The sequence below is a fragment of the Sparus aurata genome, chromosome 22 (assembly GCF_900880675.1).
Source record: "Sparus aurata chromosome 22, fSpaAur1.1, whole genome shotgun sequence".
Lineage (NCBI taxonomy): Eukaryota > Metazoa > Chordata > Actinopteri > Spariformes > Sparidae > Sparus > Sparus aurata.
In genome coordinates, this window is record NC_044208.1 from 23,107,559 (window position 1) to 23,128,007 (window position 20,449).

Below are 20,449 nucleotides of genomic sequence, written 5' to 3' on the forward strand. Positions count from 1 at the left end.
TGACTGATGTGACCGTCTGTGTGTGCGTCTGTGTGTGTGAGTGAGTTTGAGTCAGTGGTGGATGATAAATAAATAGCCTGTAAGTGTACGAAGTACCTGCAAATTCCACATGGCTCCTGGGTCAGGATGCTGACTTTTTCTTGGAGCCTGTTCACTTTAGTTTTAGTCCTCTAGCATTTTATCTTGTCTGTGTCTGTCGTGTATTAAAGAACACTTTACAGTCAAACAAGTTAGCTGGAAACATTAAAAAGTTAGTCGATGACAGTGTTTACTTCTGGAGCTAATGTTAGCTTAATATGCTAGCTAGCTGCAGCAGCATTTTCAGGTGACAAAATTGATGGTTGCTGGGTAGAAATGAGTAGTCTGTTTTTGTCTACCTGATATAATGTAGTAAATTACTATTGTTTATAACTACTAACAATTTCAAGTAGTATATCTGCCACATTATAAATGTAAACTGCAGCCTGGATGTGGCCCAGGATTAGCTTAGCTTAGTTGTTAGATAGCCTGCTTTAGCCAGCTACTTTTCTTTACTTTCTCCATTACTACACAAAAGTACTAGGTGTACTTTTCTTACATTTACTTTAACTGTTATATTGTAACTTAATTACATTTATGAAATTATGCTTAGATTCAAACAACCCCCAGCTGCCAGTTAGCTTAGCTTACCTTGGCTTAGCTAGATGGAACAACTAGTTTTTGTACAATTAAACAAATGAGACATGTAAGATGTCATTTAATGAGCTTCAGAGGTTCAGGTCGGCTCATTTGGACGGAGCAATAATACCTGTTTCACCCTGTTTGCTCAATTTTTGCTATGCTAAGCTAACCTGCTGCCGGTTATAGCTTCTTGTTTAAAATGCAGGCATGAGATTGATATTGATCCTCTCCCATTAGTTTCATCTTCTCATCTAATGTAGAAGTAATCCCTTAAACTAATGCTGCTGGCAATACTGACTCACTTTTACTTACAGTCGGTGAGGCTTATTTATATATTGTGGTATTGCTACTTTTTAAAGGAGATGAATACTGCGTCCTGCGCTGGTTTAAGTGCCAATGACCGCGACTGAAAATAACTTACAGACCTGTTTGTGCCTCTGAAATCAGCGCTCCATCTCAAGGCTTTGTCCAGGGGACAGTAGGCGTACACATTCGCTGGTGCCTGGACGGCGCTATTGTTGTTACCATGGCGATTGGAGACGATACTCGTTATCTGGTATCTTTTGGCAGCGGAGGCCCTGCGTTTTTCTGTCACGGAGAAGGATCGCCGTGGCAGTTGTGTGTCTCTTCAGTTGTGGTTTGTTGCTTCGGTTGATGTACAGTGATGGCTTTAAATGATGCCTTCACTGTTCGTCTGTCATTTTGCTATTTTCGTCTGGTTGTTTCCCCCGACAGCAGGAGTTTGTTGGAGCTCTGTACATTCTCTCCCTCTCAATCCTCTTAATTTTCTCTCTTCAAGCTTATTGCGGTATTTTCATCATCATCATCATCATCATCATCTCTCTGTCATGTATTAAAGTCACTGTCTAACATTCCCAATCACTCTCCATGTGCTACATGTCTCCCTCCTCACCCCCTCCACCCCACCTTCCTCCCCCCAAAGACCCCTTTGCTCCTTCTGAAGGTAGCGCCAACGCAGCAGCGTCTTCCGGTCTAGACCTTTTCAGCATGGCGGCAGTGGAGAATAATAACCCGGGTAGTTCGCTGGATGCCTGTTTTAGCTCTGCGGTGCCCCAGCTCTCCCCCTCCCCTTCCCCGTCACCGCTCTTCACCTCCGCTTCCAGCACCATCACCACCACTGCAACCATCTCACCTCCCATAGCCCCCAGCGCCGCCGGCCCTGCGACCGACCTTTTCAGCGGTAAACGTTAGCGATGTGTGTGGTCCGTTTATTTATATCAATTAGCATCCTCCTGACGTTGCTTGTCATCCTCTGCTCTTTTTGTTCTTCTTCGTTGGTTTCATCAGACTAATGTGTCACATACTGAGAGCCTTTGCTGAGCTGAACTTGGCTGCTGTGTGTGTGTGTGTGTGTGTGTGAGTGTGTGTGAGAGCATCCTCGCTGTTTTTTAAAGTGTGTTGAGCATTTTAATATCCCTGTCTCTGGGTGTGCATGTGTTTTCGTAGATCTCTTTGATTCCATGCCCGACACAAGCTTCACCCCAGCAGACCCCGCTCCCAGTGTTGACTTGTTTACAGCAGGTACCCTCGTGCACAAACCCTGCCATCTCCCGTGCGCTCTCCATCTCATATCCTGTCTTGCCGTGTCTGTTGTTCAGCTTTGTCCTTGGCTTTGATCAGGGCAGAAAAAAAGCAGAGGAAATGAGATTGCTCTCTTACGGGTCGGCTAAAAGCTATTGAGCCGTCTGAAACCTTCTTCTAAATCACTCTCGCCTCCTTTCCCGTTCCAGCATGTACTGCGTGCGCCGCAGGAGCTCCTGATAAACGTGCATCATAATGAATCACAGTCAGTGGCTTGTGTGTGTGTGTGTGTTTGTGTGTGTTGGAGTGTGTTCGGCGTCTAAACACCATCTCCACCTCCCTCAGCAGATGTGTTCAGCTCCCCTGCCCCCGTCCTCTCATCCGCACCCCCACCCAAAATTGACACGGGAGCCATCATGAACCTGTTTGGTGGTGGGTAACTCACATGACTGCCTGCCCTGTTCATGAACGCATCATCAGTGAAGAGGAGTAGAATCTGGGACATATTTAACTTTTTATTAGGTTTCTTTTAATGTCTAATTACCATTGGGTAGTCATGTTGTTGCATATGTGTGAAGTATAACAAGCAGATACCTGAAAAGAAGTTTGGTTTTTGTGCTTTCCTCTTTTTTCCTGACTTTATTATTAGAATAAATGAGCTTGCTAGTATGCGTCAGTTTGTAAAGAAGGACTATGAACGTAGATATGAAACACTGAATGAAAACAAGTGTGTATGTGAGCAAGTGTGATTGTTTTAAATCATAAGAGCAATGTTTCCTGTTTTACTTGGATATAAATGTGATATGTATTTATCCCTTCAGCCTTCCTGTCTAACTCTAAACACTTTGTTTGGCATTACCAGCGTGAAGCCGATGGCTGACTATTACCCCTTCTTTGCCCCCATGCTGCAATGGAAATGGCTAAACCCTCTTTGACCTGGCACGATGTGGTTTGGTATATTTTTATGGGGTTGGCGTGCCAGAGTCCACAGGAGGAGATGCCCCAGCTGCTGCTGTTGCTCCTGCCGCCCCCGGTGCCGAGCTCATGTCAGGTAAAAAGTCCCACAATGTGAGGCGTCACTCATGCATGCGTATTGTGTGTAGGGAACATTTTGCAGACATTTCACAGAAGTATTTCCATTTCGGTGAAAAACACTGCTGCAGCCATGGATGTGTTACTAGGCCAAGGGCTGACTGTGCTATTCTTCAACTCAGTCCAATGTCATTGTTGACTTCTTTTAAGAACTTACTTGATATATAAACATAACTTTCAGTACCTTAACGCAGCAGTGGGTAACGCAATGGAGCGTAACATAACGTAACATAACATAATCTAGCTTTACATAACATAATGTAACGTAATGGAGCTTTACATAACATAGCGTAATGTAGAAAAATGTAGCACAACAGCGTAACCTAATTCAGGGTAAGGTAGTGTAGCATAACAGTACAACATAACAGGGCATAACATAATTTAGCATAACATAATCTAGCATAATGTAATTTAGCATAATGTCCAGTAGCATAACATAGAGTTACACAGCATAACGTAACATAATGTGACATGGTGCAACGTAATGTACCGTAACGTTCCATAGTGTAACTTAAGGAAGAGTAGCTTAACACAGTGGAACATTTCATAATGTAGTTCAGATTAACGTAAGGTAGTGCAACGTACTGTAACATTGTGTAGCGCAACGTACTGTAACATAGTGTAACATAGCATAGCGTAATGTAACGTAGTGTAGCGTAACGTAGTGTAGCGTAACGTGACATAGTGCGATGTAACATAGTGCGGCGTAAAGTAATGTAATTTCTTTGACCAAAACAAACTTACCAAGTTATTTTGGAATCCAAACTTAAACTGCGACTGTTTTCACAACGTTGACCACGTGTGTCTCATAAAGACGACCTGGGACTGAGAAACCTGAACAGTTTCTTGTAGTTTCCATTTTGTGTCTCTTTCAGACTCAATCCGTCCATGGCTGTAGCTGTTGTTGAGTTATTAGTAACTGCATGCCGCCTCGCTGTTGTAATACTTTGTACTATTTTATAGTTTCAGTGGTTTACAGCAGTGTTTGTCTGGCAGATGGTTGTTTTGTGTTCATGGATTCAGCCGCTGTTTCTATTAACTTTGGTAATGGTTAATGAAATAGTTTGGTGTTTTATTTATTTGCTCATTATCACACTCTTTACAGTCATAAAGGTGTGATTCTGTCACTGCTTGTCATTGGTTCAGTGTTGAGTCCTGTGGATTAAGGTCACCATCGCTTCGCCTTATTTGCGTAGTCTTACCGTGTTCAGGGAATTCCTCCGAACATCCTCATCTTTTCACTGAGCCATTAGTCTTCATGTTATATAACTGACGGTCTGCAATACTACTGCTTTAAGCCTTAACTCTTTCTTTCCCCTCTCTTCACATCATTCATGCAATAAACTCGAATGGTTTCATTGTCACCCGCTCCTTTAAAACCTCATTTCATTTTCTTCTTCTCTGGCATCTCTGCTTTTTTTTTTTTCTTTTTTACTTTCCTTCCTCTCTCTCTCTCTCTCTCTCTCTCTCTCTCTCTCTCTCTCTCTCTCTCTCTCTCACTCTCTCTCCATCTGGCTCTTGGGCTGGCTTCATTGCTTGCTTCCCGCCATTTGATTGGGTGAGTTTTTTCCTTGCTCCTTAACACGCTAATTTCCCACAGTGCACTGCTGCATTGCAGTGGTGCAAGGCAGAGCTCAGCTGCACCACTGTCCCCTCCACCACCACCACCAGATGCTTGACGTTGTTGTAAAGTAGCAGTAATATTTTAACGCTTCTTTAGCAATTAACCCTGCTTCACTGTAGCTGCAGTGCTTCTGCCCTCATCGTAATTTTCTGCAGCAATCACACACGTACAGTGAAAAACATCAGAACTTACCAAACACTCTGCAGCACTATGTGTCACATATATTGTCACAAATGTTGGTTGATGTTCATCCTATAAACATATTTTATGGACTAGCTCTTATTTCCTGTGCACATGCTGCAGATTACCTCAGCAGTGAGCAGCTGACTTGACGTCTCGTGTCTAACTAACAAATCACCCACCACGATCCTAAAACACTGGAACTGGTTATTTTACTATTTCCCATCGACCTTTAATTCCTCATCTTATGATATTAGCCTCCTCTCCTTTCTCTGTTGTCATGGAGACATCTATTGGTTGTCATGGTAATTCCCAGAGTGTGAGGATTGCTTGCACTGAAGGATGCTAACACCTCCCTCCTTCTCCTCCCTCTTCCCTTCCTCTCCCTCCCCGGCCCTTCCCTTTTTCCTCCCCCTTCTGTAGTATTTGATGGACTAGGGGATGTAATGAAGCCCACTCTGACCCCTCAGGCGGGGGATGTTGACACCTCCATGGCTAATATGGCGAGTAGTAAGTAGTCATTTAGACGAACTGAACCCATAGATGTCGTAGGTGCCGCTCTCGTGTCTGTGCATTAAAGGAAGAAGGCGATTTTAAAAGGAGTTGAGTCAGATAAGAAGATACAACTCCATGAAGTTTCAGCCGAAGGTGGTTAGCTTAGCATAAAGACTGGAAATGGGGGGAAATGATTAGCTTTGCTCTGTCAAGCTATAGCAAAGTCCTCTCAATTATACACACTACAAAGCTCACGGATTTAACATTATATCTTGTTTTAGCCGTACAACATCCAAAGTGCTAAAACGGTCGTTGTTTTGCTCAGAACCACTTGTTCCCCCCCGTGTCCCGTCTTTGTGCTAAGCTAGGCTAAGTGATTTCTGGCTGCACTCTTACATATAACAGACGGATGGTATAATGTGGTTAAATAAGCATATTACCCAAGATATATCTTAAAGGGAAATTCCAGTGTCTTTAAACCCGGGGATCTATATCTCCTCGTTTGGTGTGTTATTGATTTATACTTCCAGAAAGTTTCAGAATCAGTCCAGCAGATCGCGGCACGTAATCCTTTGGGGCAACTGCAACTGTCAGTGGTTGTTTCCTTTAAGTCTCTGACAACATTATGGAAACATTTCCTGCTTAGATGGACATTTTGTTAAGTAATAAGATCCTTTTTAGGCCTGTGAGGAAATCTCACTCTGACTCACGTTTCAACCGTCCTCTGAGAAGTTCGCAACATTTCAGAGTTGGAGAGGAGTTCGAAGTTTACCTGGACGAACCGCCTGCAAGGATTTATTTCCAAAGTCACGGCCGAATATTTCACTGGTTTTGACGACCCAGATAAGGCAACAACTGTAAAAACTCAACCAGCGAGACTTCAGAGCGAGACTTCTCCTTAATCGAGACCTGTGTTTCTGCGATTTAACCAAAAGCCTGATCTCGGACCCTAACGAAAATGTGTAGAAAAGGAGGCCAATGGTTTAAAAATACCAGAATTCCCCTTTAAGGTCTGGATCCCAAATAATCTACACATTTCTGTTTTGTACACAACTTGTCAATTTGTGACCTCTCTGGGTTGTGGTAGGTTTAAGAAAAGCTAACTGCCTCCTGGCTCCAGCTCCGCACTACAGATACGAGAGTGGTATCTTTATTTCTAACCCCTGTGTTCAACTTTATTTATCCTGAGTGTCACAATGATGTCAGTACATGAAAACGGTGATGTTGCAGCGCCTCTCTCTCTCTCTCTCTCTCTCTCTTCTTCTCAGATCTCACAATGGGAACCTCAGCGGCTCCTCAGGTAGCTCCCCCCTGTTGGGGTGCTCCCATGGTAAATGTTGTCTGTGTCTTATAGCATGGAGTGGAGCCGCATGGCAAGCAACAGACAGGGAATAGCAGCAATCACGAGCATTGCCTTCATCTGGCTCTCCAGGTTCCAGGTCACAAAGAAAAACTGAGAGGCGTGGCAGGAAACAAGAAACTAAACTTTACGAACTAAACTTTACGAGACAAAAAAACTAATTTGGCAGATTTCAGGACGCAGTGTAGTTAATTTTTTTTTAGATTTCTGGAACGTCTACTGGAGAGTGATGAAGTGGCCAGTGCCAAATTAAGAAGCTGTTGCTTGGAAACAGCTTCTTCTCCTCCTCCTTTCTCCTTCTTCTCTTAAGTTTATATTTTCCTTTAGCGTCCAGACGAGCCACCTGAACTCACGGCTGAGCTCAGGCCTCGCACATGTTTGCTTCTTACGGATATTTCCGTTGTCTTTGAGGCAACAACAGAAATGACCCTCTCACCTGAAAGGCTACCTGCGAACAGCTTCCCCCTCTGCTCTGTAACGCCCTGTGCATGTTTTAATCAAACATGAGCTACTATACAGCGTTAGGGTTTGAGTCAGGGCTTCTGTGGTGTCTTGTTCGTGTTCGTTGGTTTGTCTTCACCGTCACTTTTGAGGGACGTCCTTCTACGTTATCACGTAATTCCTTTAAATATGTGTTTTTGCATTGTTTTGCAGTGTGTGTATGTGTGTGTGTGTGTCTCTGTTGTATATGTAGTGTAGTAACATCCCACCTCCTCCTCTCCCTCCCCTCCACACCTGTAGACCGTTCCCATGGGTGTCCCTCCTTTTATGGGGACTTACCCCAGCTTCAGCATGGTAAGACCACCAAGTCCAGTGTGGTCTGGTAATGTCCTCGAAACAAGCCTGGACATTACCGGACACCGATGGACAATGAGCCCTTTAGGCGTCCCTCACACCCGCCTGATGTCCGACACCGAGTCTAACTGTCTCCTCTTTCCTTCCCGTCTGTCTCTGTGTAAGCCTGGAGCGCCAGGAGCTCCCATGATGCCCATGGTGAGGCCAAGCTTCCCAGCCACGGGAGCAGCCCCCGGAGCACCGGTAGGACTGGGTTTATACACACTGGTGACAGTTTCACGCATACAGTAAAGGAGTATTACGTGCTAAAAGTAATTGTGTCTGCAGATGTCTCCTGGAGCGGCCCAGAGTCCCAGAAAGCCTCCACCGCCGAGGAACGCTCTGGATGACCTCAACATTAAGGACTTCATGTAGACTGACTGACCTGTAAACCCCCAAGGTATATATACAGGATTCTTTATAGGGCAGAATCAAACCACGTAAAAACATAAATAATTATATAATTAAATGCTTTGATAGGGAATATATATATATATATATATATATATATATATATATATATATATATATATATATATATATATATATATATATATATATATATATATATATGTGTGTATATATATATATATATATATTTGTTAATTTAATTATATGATTTTTTATAAATGTACTTTTTGCTCTTAAAACCCTCAAAATAATTCACCTCTTCAGGTCTTTGAAATTAAAAATGACACAATCTGGTCACAAGCCCATGTCCAGGCCAAAGACACAACCCGCAACCTAAGAAATCCCAAGTAAACATAATCTTGTTTGAAGTAGAATTCCACCAATCTTACATATAAAAGTCAGTTGACTCAAGGAAAAGTATTCAAACTCTGGAAACAGTGTGTAATATTCTTCTGTGGCTCTGGATGGAGCGTTGTCTGAGACACAGACCTCTCTGGGTTTTCTTGGCCCGGCCTTCGAGAGTACACATTTATGACAGGAAGTCTGTGTTACAAACTGGAGGTGTGGACATCGGACTTTAACATGCTTGGAGGGTCCAGTGAAAAGATGCATTATGGGAAATATAGAGAACAAGCTTGGCCCACTTTACTGGCTATTAGTCGGTATATGTTGACCTCTGCTGCTTCAGTTTTGACGATGTCTGCTCTTTTTCACAATTCCCTCAATTTAAAAGTGCAGGTTTAAAAAAAAAAAATCCCTCTTAATCATCATTTATGACCCAATAGAAGTGTTTTCTTACAGTTGTGCTGCGTTGGACACGTTTCAGGGTCTCTGTGATTCTGGAGAAGGACAGTTGATTGTTGATTCTCATTCCCAGGTTAGCTTAGTTTAGGCTAAGCATCAGAATTCAGCCACCTGGGTTTAAGACTCAGCAGTCAGCTGGTTCACCCAGAATCGCGTACAGCACCTGTGCATGGTGCGTCAACAAAACAGCTACCGACAAATCCTGCCTAGCGTACCTTTAACGGGAGCACAACACTACATTTCTGAAGTGCTCCTTTCAGCAGCAGGAGATTTGAGGGGTTAGCAAAATGACCAACATAGTTTTTTAGACAAACATCCACCTCCCCTCGTCCTCAGTCTTGCAATCTGTCGGAGTGCAGTAGCTGGATGCGGGATGTCGTGATGGAACCAGGTGTCTGTAAAGATCTGGGCACAACAGTCTCAGTGAGTTAGCCTGAGTCTTACAGCCGTATATGGGTGTGTGTTGGTTGCTGGCGTGGTTGGGCAAGACGGCAAGCTCCCTGTTAAAAATGATCACGTCTACAGAGATTGAAAAAACAAAAAAATTCGAGGCCCACTGCGACAGTTGTGAAGTTGAACTGCTTCTCACTATATATATAATTAGACTTCACCTAATTCTGTTGAGAGCGCCCGTTGTAATCACTCTCTCTTCCTCCTCTGCAGGTTTGTCATTGTGTCTGGAGCTCTGTGGATGTGGATGTCTGCACTCCCCCACTGCCTTCCCCTCGGTCATGCCCCACCCACCCCTCCCCCTCTTCAGCCAACCAGCCTTTACATCTTCGAATCTTCGCCCTTCTACCAGCCGCGACACCTCCCCCCCAAATACCTGAAAACCTGCCCCCCGCCCTCACCCTCTCCCCTCCTTTTATCTAATGTTGTAGCACAACTGTGAATGTGAACCCTAGATACAGAAAAACAGAAATTCCGTTTATGTGTGTGTGGGTGTGTGTGTAACTCAGTGTTAACCTTTACTTAATATACTATGAAAAAAACCCAACAAAAAAAAACTAATAAATAAATGTGTATTTAGATTCATTCTGGATTTCCGCGTATCAGCTGACTTGGAATGGTGGATATATGTTGGTTTCTTTGCGCATCTCCCAAGACGAGGACTGTGTTGTTAAATGTGGACTGTGTTCGGCGTGTGTAACTTCACTGGCCAACCCCCTCTACTCCCCCGTCGTCCGAACTAATACTGAGCTATGTTTATGTCATGATAAACTTGGTTGTACCTACTATATCTGCTTGGCCACTCATCCTCCCACCTGTCTACTTTCCAAGTTTTTTCAGAGAACAAACTCCAGATCAAAATGTACCTGAGAACAACTTGCACTGAAAATCTGGACGTATCATCGAACACACCAGACTGTGTTCATTTTTACTTTATCTGTTGTTATTTCTTTTGTTTTGTTTTTGTTTTTTTTGGGATTGTATGGAACATGCAAAAATTTGTGAACTGTGTTCAAAATTGACATATGCATTTTAGACTATTTTAAAAATGATAGATTACACATATTTTCTTTAATCTTTATTTTGAGAGAAAAAAACAAATGTATCATATATTTTTAGTTATGTCAAAAAAAGGCAAGTAGACTTAAAAAAAAGAAAAAAAGAAAATCCCCGCCTTCTTCTTCTTCTTCTTCTAACATATACCTCTCAATCTGTAATCAGAGGCAGTATTGAATGGAAACAAATTTGCCCCCCGAGTGTTTACTGTTGCGCCCTCTGCTGGTGTGGAGTGTTTCTGCACCGTAGCATGCGACACAGGTCGATCTTGGATGCGTTCTAATACTCTCAGTGAGCTCCTTTTTTTCCCCCTCATCTCTGACGACTTAACGTCGGGGTGGGGAATCCAAGAGACGAGGAAGCATTTGTGTATGTGATTGGATTGTGGCCTCCGTCCTGTTCGGGTCATTTTTGAGACGCAGCAGCGGTCGTCGGTACGTCACGCGTGCCGTCACGAGGACTCTCACTGTAAAGCACTCAAGTATACGCTGGATGTTCTGTGTGTTGTTTATTTCCAAAAGTGACTGTATCTTAATCCATTGTGGCATTAACAAAGTGTTGAAAGAAAAATAAAGATGACTACGACACATTAAAAACAAAAAGGGAACGTGGATAAATAATGTCTGCTAAAGTATTCACAATGAAGGCTGTGTTGTTTTTTCTCTTTGGGTTGTTATGGATGGCATCGTTCCTCCCTCCCCTCACCCCCACCCTCACCCCCACCTGCATGTGAGTCCAAATGAGATGCAATAAAAGACAAATACACTGATCCAAACCTCCCTCACGGCTCGTCACTTCTCTCTGTCCTGCTTCTGTCGGCTCGCTGTTTGAAAGCTCTCAGCATCTTTATTTTGTTTTTTCGGCACGAGTTCATTTCTGTCGACAGGAAACGTGTGTTTGTGGCACGAACACAAATTACAACACAAAGTTATTGTCACTTGCCTCGAAAACATCAGAAAAGTGTTTTTACTTGCGTGTGCTTCTGAAAGGCAACAAAGACATTTTACAACACAAATAAGGGTTTTTGTCTTTTTCCTTTACATAATTACAGTTTCAGAGTTACATAAATTAGTTGACAAACAGCTGTGGTGGTTAGAAAAAGGTGAATTCCTCTCAAAAAGGAGTTTACTGCATGTGATTTATAGTCTCTCAATAAACTGATCCAGAACCAGAGACATGTGCAGCGTTCTTTGATTATATGTCTGCTGATATGATCTCAGATCAGCGTTCCGAGGCCAGTATGTATAAAGCTGTGAGTGAAAGAGTGACATTTCAGTCTCAAGTTAAGCTTAAAAAATGACACAGTTTTCCTGTTATTCTTACAGTCAAGTGCCTGAAGACTTGGGGTTGCAGTCAAATAGAAATGTTTCTCCTAACTGAGTGAAAAAACCTGAAAGTATCTAAGTGGAAACCATGATGAGAGCTGGTTGAATTCTCTAAATACAAAGAAAAGTTGCTTCGGTGCTTCCTTTCCCATCTCCTTCATTCCTTGCAGCCCGAAGTGTAAGTGCAATCAGCTTCTCTTAAATTCTCACACATTTTTTTTTTTACTATTTGACCGCAGCCCGGGTCTCTGAAAGTTCAGCAGTGACGATGAGAGGCAGCGGCTTCACACTTTTCATATTTTGGAAGCGTATGATCATAAATTAATAAAGACATGTCTTGTCCCTAACAACACATCCTGGCACAACATGAAAGTTGCCTCAAGTGAGCCGCTCCTCATCTCTGCTGGAGGCTAGAGGCTTCAGGCTACGTTAGATGCTACTAGTGTTCGAATTGCACTCTGGGTAATATAGGCGACAGGCTTTGACAAGGAATTTGACATATTTCTGGTTTTGCTGCATCAATTCTGATTGTGAGTCAGATCATTTTAAAGGAGTGCAATGTTAGATCCATGTACAATGGACTGTAGCATGAGAGCTTCAGACAGAGAGAGTTTTGGTTAGACAACACTGCAGTCTTTACTAAAAGTTAGTGTCTGTACGAAGCCCTACCTTTACTACGAAGTGTTTGACTCATAAGCTCAAAGTTTCGTACCATTCTTACGACTATGCTTTTCAGAAGTTTTATACATACAGGCCCAGATCTCTGAGTGTCTTTGGTGAAAAACAGGTGTTTTTAAAAATAGATCATCACTTTACAGTCAAATCTCTTTACAGAGACTCGGATCTCCGTGGACCCAGTGGCAGATCTGGGCGTATTTAGGTGGAGTAATCCTCACAGCCACGTTAAAGTCCCTCTGCCCGCCCCCCTCCACCTCCACCCACTGGTGCCCTGAAAACACCCCGATCACCCTTCGCTGCCACTTCCCCTTCTTGCCTGCGTCTCCCTCATCCCGCCTCAGACGGATGTAAACGCCTGCGCCTGCAGCGCCCGAGTGAGCGTCACAGTGCTGGTACATCAAGTCGTCCGACTCGTTCACCACTGAGCAGAAACGGTACACCACCATCTCGTCCCGGCGCCCGTCCAGCAGGCTTTTGTCGGTGTCGTAGCCTGAGAAGTGGATCCGTGCCAGGGGGGTGGAGGGTGGCGCCACCCCGAGCTCCATGTGCTTTTGTTTGATGGGTCGTTTCAGCTCCAGGACGGCGTAGTCGTAGTCTGTGGACACTGAGTTGGTGGAGCTCTTGGTTTGGATCCAACCTTGTGGGATTCGGGTTTGTTTGACTCGAGCCCAACGGACGACGGGCTGCTTCTTGGGCTCAGCGCTGCGACGTATCCGGTTGAGACTCTTCCGCTTCCCTCCACCTCCTCCTCCTTCTCTCTCTGACCCTACACCTCCCTGATCAGCTACACCCTCTTTCCTCCCCCTGCGCCTCCTGCCTTTGCCTCCCTTTCTCCCTCCCGCCCCATCTCCATCTATCCTATTCTGATCCTCACCTTCCTCCATTATCTCCCCCTCTTCTCTCCTCCCGGCCCTCCTCCGCCCTGCCCTCCTCCTACCCGCTCTTCTTCTCTTACTCTTGAGCTGTAACACCCCTACTTTAACCCTTATGGCGCTTTCGAGGTAGTCCCTCCCGTCGTGGATGCAGTGTGCTGCTGTCAGCACGTGTTTGGGGGATATCAGGACTCCGGAGCAGCCTGTGGAGAGACGCACGGCGGCAGAAAACGGGTAGTTGGTGATGAAATGCGTGTCAGAGATCACAAAGCGTCCATCCGCTCCGTAAACCTGCCGTTTCCTGCGGGTTCGGGCCGGTGAGTGTGCCGCCGTTCCCGTCTGGTTAAAACCCTCCAAGCTGACATCCGTGTGCGTGCGAGTGCCGTTCTCATACAAGGTCTCATATCCCAGCATCCTCTCTTGCTCGCCTCGGTCCAGAGCTGGGTGGCTGCTTTGACACTCTATCCCACAGATCGTCTTCGCCCCTCTGCTGTCCTCGTCCTCCTCGTGCCCTCTGAACAAAGGAGTGTTCAGAGGCTGTGTGTCGGTGTCCAGCAGCAGCGGGAGGCTCTGCCGGCTCCACCTGTACGACTCGCTGTTCTCATCCTGACCAGCAACTCCAGACACTGAGACGGCAGCTGCACAGAGCAGCAGACACAGGAAGTGACTGAGAGCCATCCCACTGGAAGGAAAGAAACAAAGAGAGAGAAAAGACTAAAACCAAGGTGCACGTAAGGCTGAAACACAGGGCGGTTTCTAGCTTTTTAGAGGCCCTGTGCAAAATGTAAGCTAATCGAGTGCTATTTGCTTGGACCAGGACAGAACAACAACGCAGCCTCCTAGAACACAGAGGCTATTTTGACGAAGGAAATACAATAGAGAAGGGGTTTTCTTATTGGTTGCTGAGCTAACAGCAGCCAACTACATTTAACAAAAGTTAGCGCTTGCTTTAGCAAGAAAGCTGCGTTATCTTTCCTCCTTTACTCCGTAAATCACCTCTGTACTGTATTTGGCCTCCGTTATCATTCTCAGAAACCACTTATTACAAGGTAAAAAAAAAAAACTCAAGTAGAAAAAATTATAAAATGATGAAATGAATGGAAAGCATTGGGGTTCCCCTACATCAAAAAACATCCAGGATTTACAGAATCTGCATTATAAAGTATGCAAAATGTATGTAAACAAGAAAGATTCCATATTTTTATTACATTTTTACATCAATATTAGGAACAAATTAGTTATTATTATAAAATAATAGCCGACTTAACATATAAAAAGATTCCTTTCCCCTTTAATTTCCTCTTAAATTAGGTCAGATCATCACTACAGTACATTGTTTGGGGGGGCTTGTGGTGGGTTTAGTGGCCTTATAAAATCATATTGTGAACATGCAAACAATTATTATGTTTATGTTATGATTCTTGATTAGGGGAGTGAATGGGAAAAAAATATTTAAAACCATGATGATGTGACATTTGTGGGGTTTTCTTACATCTGGAGAACAAGATTTTGTCGGTCATGGGCGTCTCTGCACCTCATTTTAATCCTTTGTTGCACATTTTATAATTTGCTTTAAATCCAAAAATTGTAGCTTCTGTGACTTGGATAACAACTCTAATAAATCGTGCAGCTCTTAACCTCAGAATCGCCACCCACACCTCCAATCTTTGATATCAAATAGAGAAATTACAGCTGTGTTCACTTTGCTGTTATACAAAATACAACCAGCAGGGGGCGCACATGATCAGTTAAGAAAGATGGAGCACGGTGTGAGAGATGGCTGAGATATTTCACTTTAAATTGTTTGAATGTGTCTGCAAATCTAATCAATACGATCTAGAATTAAAAATGAGGTAGTGCTCTTGTCGTTTCATGCAACAGCTTAATTTAGTTGTTATTTTAATGACGCAGAGATCATTTTTGACATCAGTATTGACTATTCTCTGTTGTGATCTGATATTATTCTCTTTGCATATTCAAAGGGTTGTGCATCTCAAAAAAAGAAACAAAAAAAAACTTAATTAAGATATTAAAGAACACAGCTTTTGCAACAAAGATTAAGAGGAAAGCTGGTGATGTCAAAACTGTCCTACCTGCAGACATTCAAGAAAGAATAAGCAAAAAATAAAAAATAAACTTCCGGACACTGTTCTCTCCTTCTCATCAATAAAAAATCGTCTCTATCCAAACAGCTTCCAGCAGACTGGCTCCCATCGTTTCATGAGCTCCAAGAAAAAAAGAAAAGAAAAAAAAAGAAGAGAAGAAGAGGGAGAAGCTGTGCGCTGAGATCCTCTCAACAACCTGCATCCCACTCTGAGGCAGAAAAAACTGACGAGCACGCAGGCAGACAGGGAGGAGAGGGGGAGGAGGGGGGAGGAGGAGGAGGGGGGTCGAGCATGAATGAAGGTTTTTGATCATGTGATGATGTCACACACTTCAGGAGCCATGTGGACACATTTTCAAGGGTTATTTTTTCCCCCGAATTCCACAAATATTTTGATGACGTCAGGGAAGCAGGTACAGAACAGTGACGCCTTCAATGTAAAGAAACAAATTTATGATGTAAAGCTGTGTGCAGACAAAATGTTGCCTTTGAGTGTGTGTTTACCGCAAACTTCTGCGGTCGGAGTGTGCGTTTAGATTTGTGTAAGGTGACACACTCACACACACACACACACACACTCAACGCTGCACCTCTCAGATCAGAAGGAACCTGTATTTTAACCCCTGTTGGTTTATTTTAACAAGTGTGTCACCGCTCGGTGCAACAACAGTTCAGTCAGTGCCGGAACTCCTGCTGCTTTCTCCTTGATGAGATGCTGTAACACACACACACACACACACACACACACACACACACACACACACTAATCAGATGCTCAGTTGCTACTGTTACTTTACTGACAGGGCTTTAATAGTGTAAATAAACTTCAAATTTCAGTCTTAACAAATTATATTCCTCAGCGCTTGGCGTGTAAAACACTGCCGCTCTTTGTTGCTTTTTCTCCAAAATCATCGTGGGTCCTTTGTCAACTGCTGTCCCTGAGGTCAAGGATGAGCTGTGCATCTCAAACTTGAAGCCAACATGGACAATAAGTCATCAAAAGAAAACATTTTTGAAGATCTACAGTTCTTGAGGTAGCCAAAGTCAATCTGCTGATGATGAAAATCGAGTATATTGATTGATTGAAAGCTTCAGGGCAGCTTCCTAAAAGCTTCTAAATGCTAACTAATCTTTCAAAAATGTACATACTGCATTTGAGTGAAATGTATGCTGTTTTATTTTAAACGAACATGAGCATAAATTTAGATTATCGTGCAGGAAATGCTTTAACTTCTGTCACTGCAGCTGCAAATCTAGTTATGGAAACTATCGTTGAGGTTTTGAAAAGTGATGAAAAGTTGTGCAGGAAACAGAATATGGGGAAATTGATCAGATAATCAAGTGTGACAAAGGTATGAAGTCATGATGGAACGTGTGATTTTAGGCCAGGATTTCATTTCGTTTGCAGCATTCGTTCCCCTTCAGATGGAATATGTTGTTTAATTGCACAGCTCACATCATCACCTGCTCGGTCCACAGCACTCAGCATTTCTGGCAGCAGGTTTTTTTTGTTTTTTTTTGCAGCACTCAGCTCCACTGTGCTCACTTACTAACATCTCCTCTCCTGGACGTCCACCTCCTGCCTCCTTGGACATGCAGCGGTCAGGTCACCGCGGTGGTGCTGGCCCTCTGCTTCCTGCTCAGAGTTCTTGGAAAACATCGCCGTGATCATCCTCAATTAGCCTGGTGGCCTGTAAGCTCCTGACGTATCCCATCGGACCTGAAAAGTGAAGGCTGCTGGTTCTGTTTGACTTGATTTAATTGTGATCAAAATGTCACTTCCCTGCACTTGTGGTTCAACAGTTCCTGCTGGGTCCACAGAGAAGTTCACCAGGTAGCTTTCCTCTTTCAACAGCTCACAGATAACCCAGATGTTCACCACGACCTTTATCCTCGTTCTATGGATGCCACATCACATCATATATGCGCTCAGTGCTGCAGCTATTTCGCTCCGAAACGAGGCCATGTTGGAGTTTTGTATGGACAGCTGGAAAACGGACATTTGCGAATAGCCGCCTGAAAGCACTTATAGAAACATGTTCGCTGCGTGCCAACAAAAAAACGAACATAAATATTGTTGCGAATGCAGAGGCTGTTTAATCATGTGTAATTGATGGAAAGCCACCAAACATCCGCGTTTGTACTTACGGATATTAAACGGGTGTTTTTAGTCAAAAGGATGGATACGAAGTTCGAGGGTGTGGCTCTCCAATTTGTCAGAGAGAGATGTGAAAGATTTGTGGTTCGATGACGAGCGCGGAGGTTGAGCAACGTCTACCCTCAAATCAGTATGTGTGCTGATTACAACCGGTCCTCAGCCAGAAGCTGTAAAAATAGAGGTTTGAAGGAGTGTTGACCTGCAAATGATAGATTCTACTGACTTTCCAAGACAAAACATAGATTTCCTGTTTGCTTTACATTGATGTTTGACCGCATATATGTTTTAAAAGAGACCTAGTTTACAATCTCCACGATTGAGCCTGTGGGGTGAAGACTGCCGGAAAGCATCGACCAGCACAATGGAATAATAAGAATGAGAATGTGTATCTAAGCTGTTAGGGGAGATGTCCAGACAGAGGAAGCAGCAATTAATGAAAAGATTGAATGCATGTTTGTGTTGGAGCGCAACCAAAAAGGGGAATGACCATCCGACCATTTAGCAACAGACGGACAAGAGGAAGTGTGAAGAGAGAGTACAGATAATATAAGCAAATGTGTGAACTCATTCATTAGTTTTTCTTTCTTTTGCACAGGACTGCAGGAATGTAGATACAATGCATGATCTTCAGCTTTAGCCAGGAGGATAAATGTGCCACACGCGTTATCATCAGTGGTTCAGAGAGTTTTCATATAATTTACTTTATTTAATTTATTTAAATCATAGCATAATGAAAAGATCTGCTCTAAAACTGATACTCAAAGGAAAAGTTTGACGTTTAGGGATATAAGCTTTTTCACTTTGTTTTGGAGAGTTAGAGGAGAAGATTGATACCACTAACACAATTGTGTGGTAAGGATTAAGCCAAAGCTAGCAGCTAGTTAGCTTAGCTTGGCATGACAACTGGAAACAGGAGGGAACAACTAGCTTGTTTCCAGCTTTAAAAGTGAGAAGACTGAGCGGGGGGGCAGTGGACGTATCATCGGCAGTCATTAAGACTAGACACGGATGAGTTTTTAGGTACAGGGACGATGGTAGCTGTTGCTAGCCTTTGTAGCCTGTGAAATTTTGAATTCCCTGCCATGTATCTGAACATCTGCCACTATGTGCATTCAAAAAAGACCTGTGAGGCTGCTGCAGCTCCGTCTGTCCACACTTTAACAGTTTGCACTGATGGGTCAACCCTTTTTTGATCAGCTGGGACTAAGTAGGCAGAAGCAGCCGGTACATTTGGTCTGCTTGCCCGAAATGAGGACGTGGGAGAACTTTGTAGCTGCCAGGAATATTGACACCATTGTTCTGTTTCTCTTCCCCTGTGTGTCTTCAGGTACTTTCCAACTATCGCTAACAATAACTGGCGTCATCATTCCTCAATAACCGACTCCTCTCCACTGACCACAATGCTTGCAGAGCTGAAACCACTGTTTATGGAACCACCTCGAACATAATCATAATAAAGGATTCATTAATTCAATCTTGATCAATTGACTCAACTTGGATTTTGCACAGGAGTACGAATACAGCCATTAAATTATAAATGACTGGAATAAAAAGTAGAATATTCCCCTCTGTCCTCACAGTGACGTCCTCTCTTGCGGCTGGCTACGTCCATCGCTGCGTCTTTCTCTTCTCCTTTTCTTTACACTTCCACCTTTTGTGCTTTCTTTTCATTATTAATTTCCTCCAGGACTCGAGCTGACTCCTTGATATGTTTGGTGAACCAGGAGGGTCGGTTGGGTCGGGGGGGGGGGTCTTCCCACACGTGTGCTTGGTCGTGTCCTCGGAAGCTGAGGAAGCGCAATCATTTATGTTCTCTCCCCGCGGCTGTGTGGACAGCAGCAGCAGCAGTCTGGGTCAAACTGTATTGAACTCTGTCTAGACACCACTGTTCGCAAAAAAAAAAAGAAAGTCCAACCGAAGGGGTCGGGAGTGCTGTGGGAGAGGATGAACTTTGTGTATGTGCTGGTTGTGACTCAGTGTTTCCCCCAGCTGCTCCTTTGGGTCCAGGCCGGGTTTTTCTCTGGCTGGTTCTCAACACAGAAAGCATCCCTTTCCCATGCAAGGATGACTTCTCCTCTAAATTCTGTGTATGTACCGCTGCCAAGATGCTCCCTTAGTGATCTGTGACACACACTTTTAGTCATCAGAAGGGGGGTTGTCTTGACCCTTGGCAGACAAAGGAAGAAAAACTCTGAGACAAGACTCTTTTATAAGCATACATGCGGTCTGAAAAGCTTTTATGGTGGTGGTTTGTTTCTGCGCGTGTGTGTGCATGAAAACAAAATTAAAACAACGTCCAAGCAAATTATGTTTGTTCTGTTGTTTCTCAGTCGATGCGTTACATGCAGCCCGGTGAAACGAGGCAGCGTTTGTCATGCAAAGCACTAATTATGGCCCAATTGTGGTTCTGCTGTCTATAAATCACGTCCAGTGAGATAATCGAATTAAGATTTCAGTCCCACAGATTGCACCAAGATAAATTTCAGCTCACTTCTTAATTAATCTAATCAGAGAGTATTTACGTTAACTCCAGGCTCGTTCCTGTTGTTGCCCGACAGTCTGGTGTTTAACTAATAGTTCTACAGTTAGAAAAATACACATATTCGCTTTCTTGGATGAGAGGGATGATAACGCTCGTTATCGAGTAACCAGGTCATGATTTCTGACTAAATAAAATACTGCTGAGTTCTTTAAATGCAGAGTTTTGGCGCTTTGAGCAGCGCAAGCCAAGTGCCATCTGGTTCCATTATAATACTGATGGCTCACTAACGAAGCTAACTAAGCTATCCAACGTTACAGCTCAG

General features: G+C 43.7%; 3 protein-coding genes across 12 annotated transcripts in view; 2 read left to right on the plus strand and 1 right to left on the minus strand.

Annotated features, from left to right (window-relative positions):
* Positions 1-11,111, plus strand: part of LOC115573963 (clathrin coat assembly protein AP180) — a 29,749-nt gene extending 18,638 nt beyond the window's left edge. For 3 of the 6 annotated variants that reach the window (XM_030405105.1, XM_030405103.1, XM_030405109.1), the window contains 6 exons: positions 3,185-3,253; positions 5,522-5,608; positions 6,862-6,923; positions 7,914-7,991; positions 8,076-8,187; positions 9,666-11,111. In XM_030405105.1, the coding sequence (XP_030260965.1) occupies positions 3,185-3,253; positions 5,522-5,608; positions 6,862-6,923; positions 7,914-7,991; positions 8,076-8,162 (383 nt within the window). In that variant the 3' untranslated portion in view covers positions 8,163-8,187; positions 9,666-11,111. The remainder of the gene's footprint in view (positions 1-3,184; positions 3,254-5,521; positions 5,609-6,861; positions 6,924-7,913; positions 7,992-8,075; positions 8,188-9,665) is intronic. The other 3 variants (XM_030405106.1, XM_030405107.1, XM_030405108.1) reach the window with 3 other exon arrangements.
* On the plus strand, positions 2-3,199 carry LOC115573971 (clathrin coat assembly protein AP180-like). 2 transcript variants are annotated; one of them, XM_030405123.1, is made up of 3 exons: positions 2-1,861; positions 2,551-2,634; positions 3,065-3,199. In XM_030405123.1, exons 1-3 carry the CDS (start codon positions 1,549-1,551, stop codon positions 3,067-3,069), a joined length of 402 nt encoding a protein of 133 aa, XP_030260983.1. In that variant the 5' UTR covers positions 2-1,548; the 3' UTR covers positions 3,070-3,199. The 2 variants fall into 2 exon arrangements, with proteins under 2 accessions (XP_030260983.1, XP_030260982.1); XM_030405122.1 differs by having other exon boundaries at positions 2,551-3,178.
* LOC115573965 (serine protease 23-like) overlaps positions 10,763-20,449 on the minus strand; it is a 68,864-nt gene continuing 59,177 nt past the window's right edge. For 2 of the 4 annotated variants that reach the window (XM_030405113.1, XM_030405115.1), the window contains one exon: positions 10,763-14,065. In XM_030405113.1, the coding sequence (XP_030260973.1) occupies positions 12,652-14,065 (1,414 nt within the window). In that variant the 3' untranslated portion in view covers positions 10,763-12,651. Of the gene's footprint in view, positions 14,066-15,476; positions 15,721-17,037; positions 17,208-20,449 lie in introns of those variants that run through there. The other 2 variants (XM_030405111.1, XM_030405112.1) reach the window with 2 other exon arrangements.

What these genes read in the sequence shown, in the direction of transcription:
- LOC115573971 (XM_030405122.1), top strand. Translation starts at nt 1,549, where the DNA reads ATGTGCTACATGTCTCCCTCCTCACCCCCTCCACCCCACCTTCCTCCC. An exon ending in TGCGACCGACCTTTTCAGCG is followed by an intron (nt 1,862 to 2,550) that starts GTAAACGTTAGC and finishes CTCCCTCAGCAG; the next exon opens with ATGTGTTCAGCTCCCCTGCC.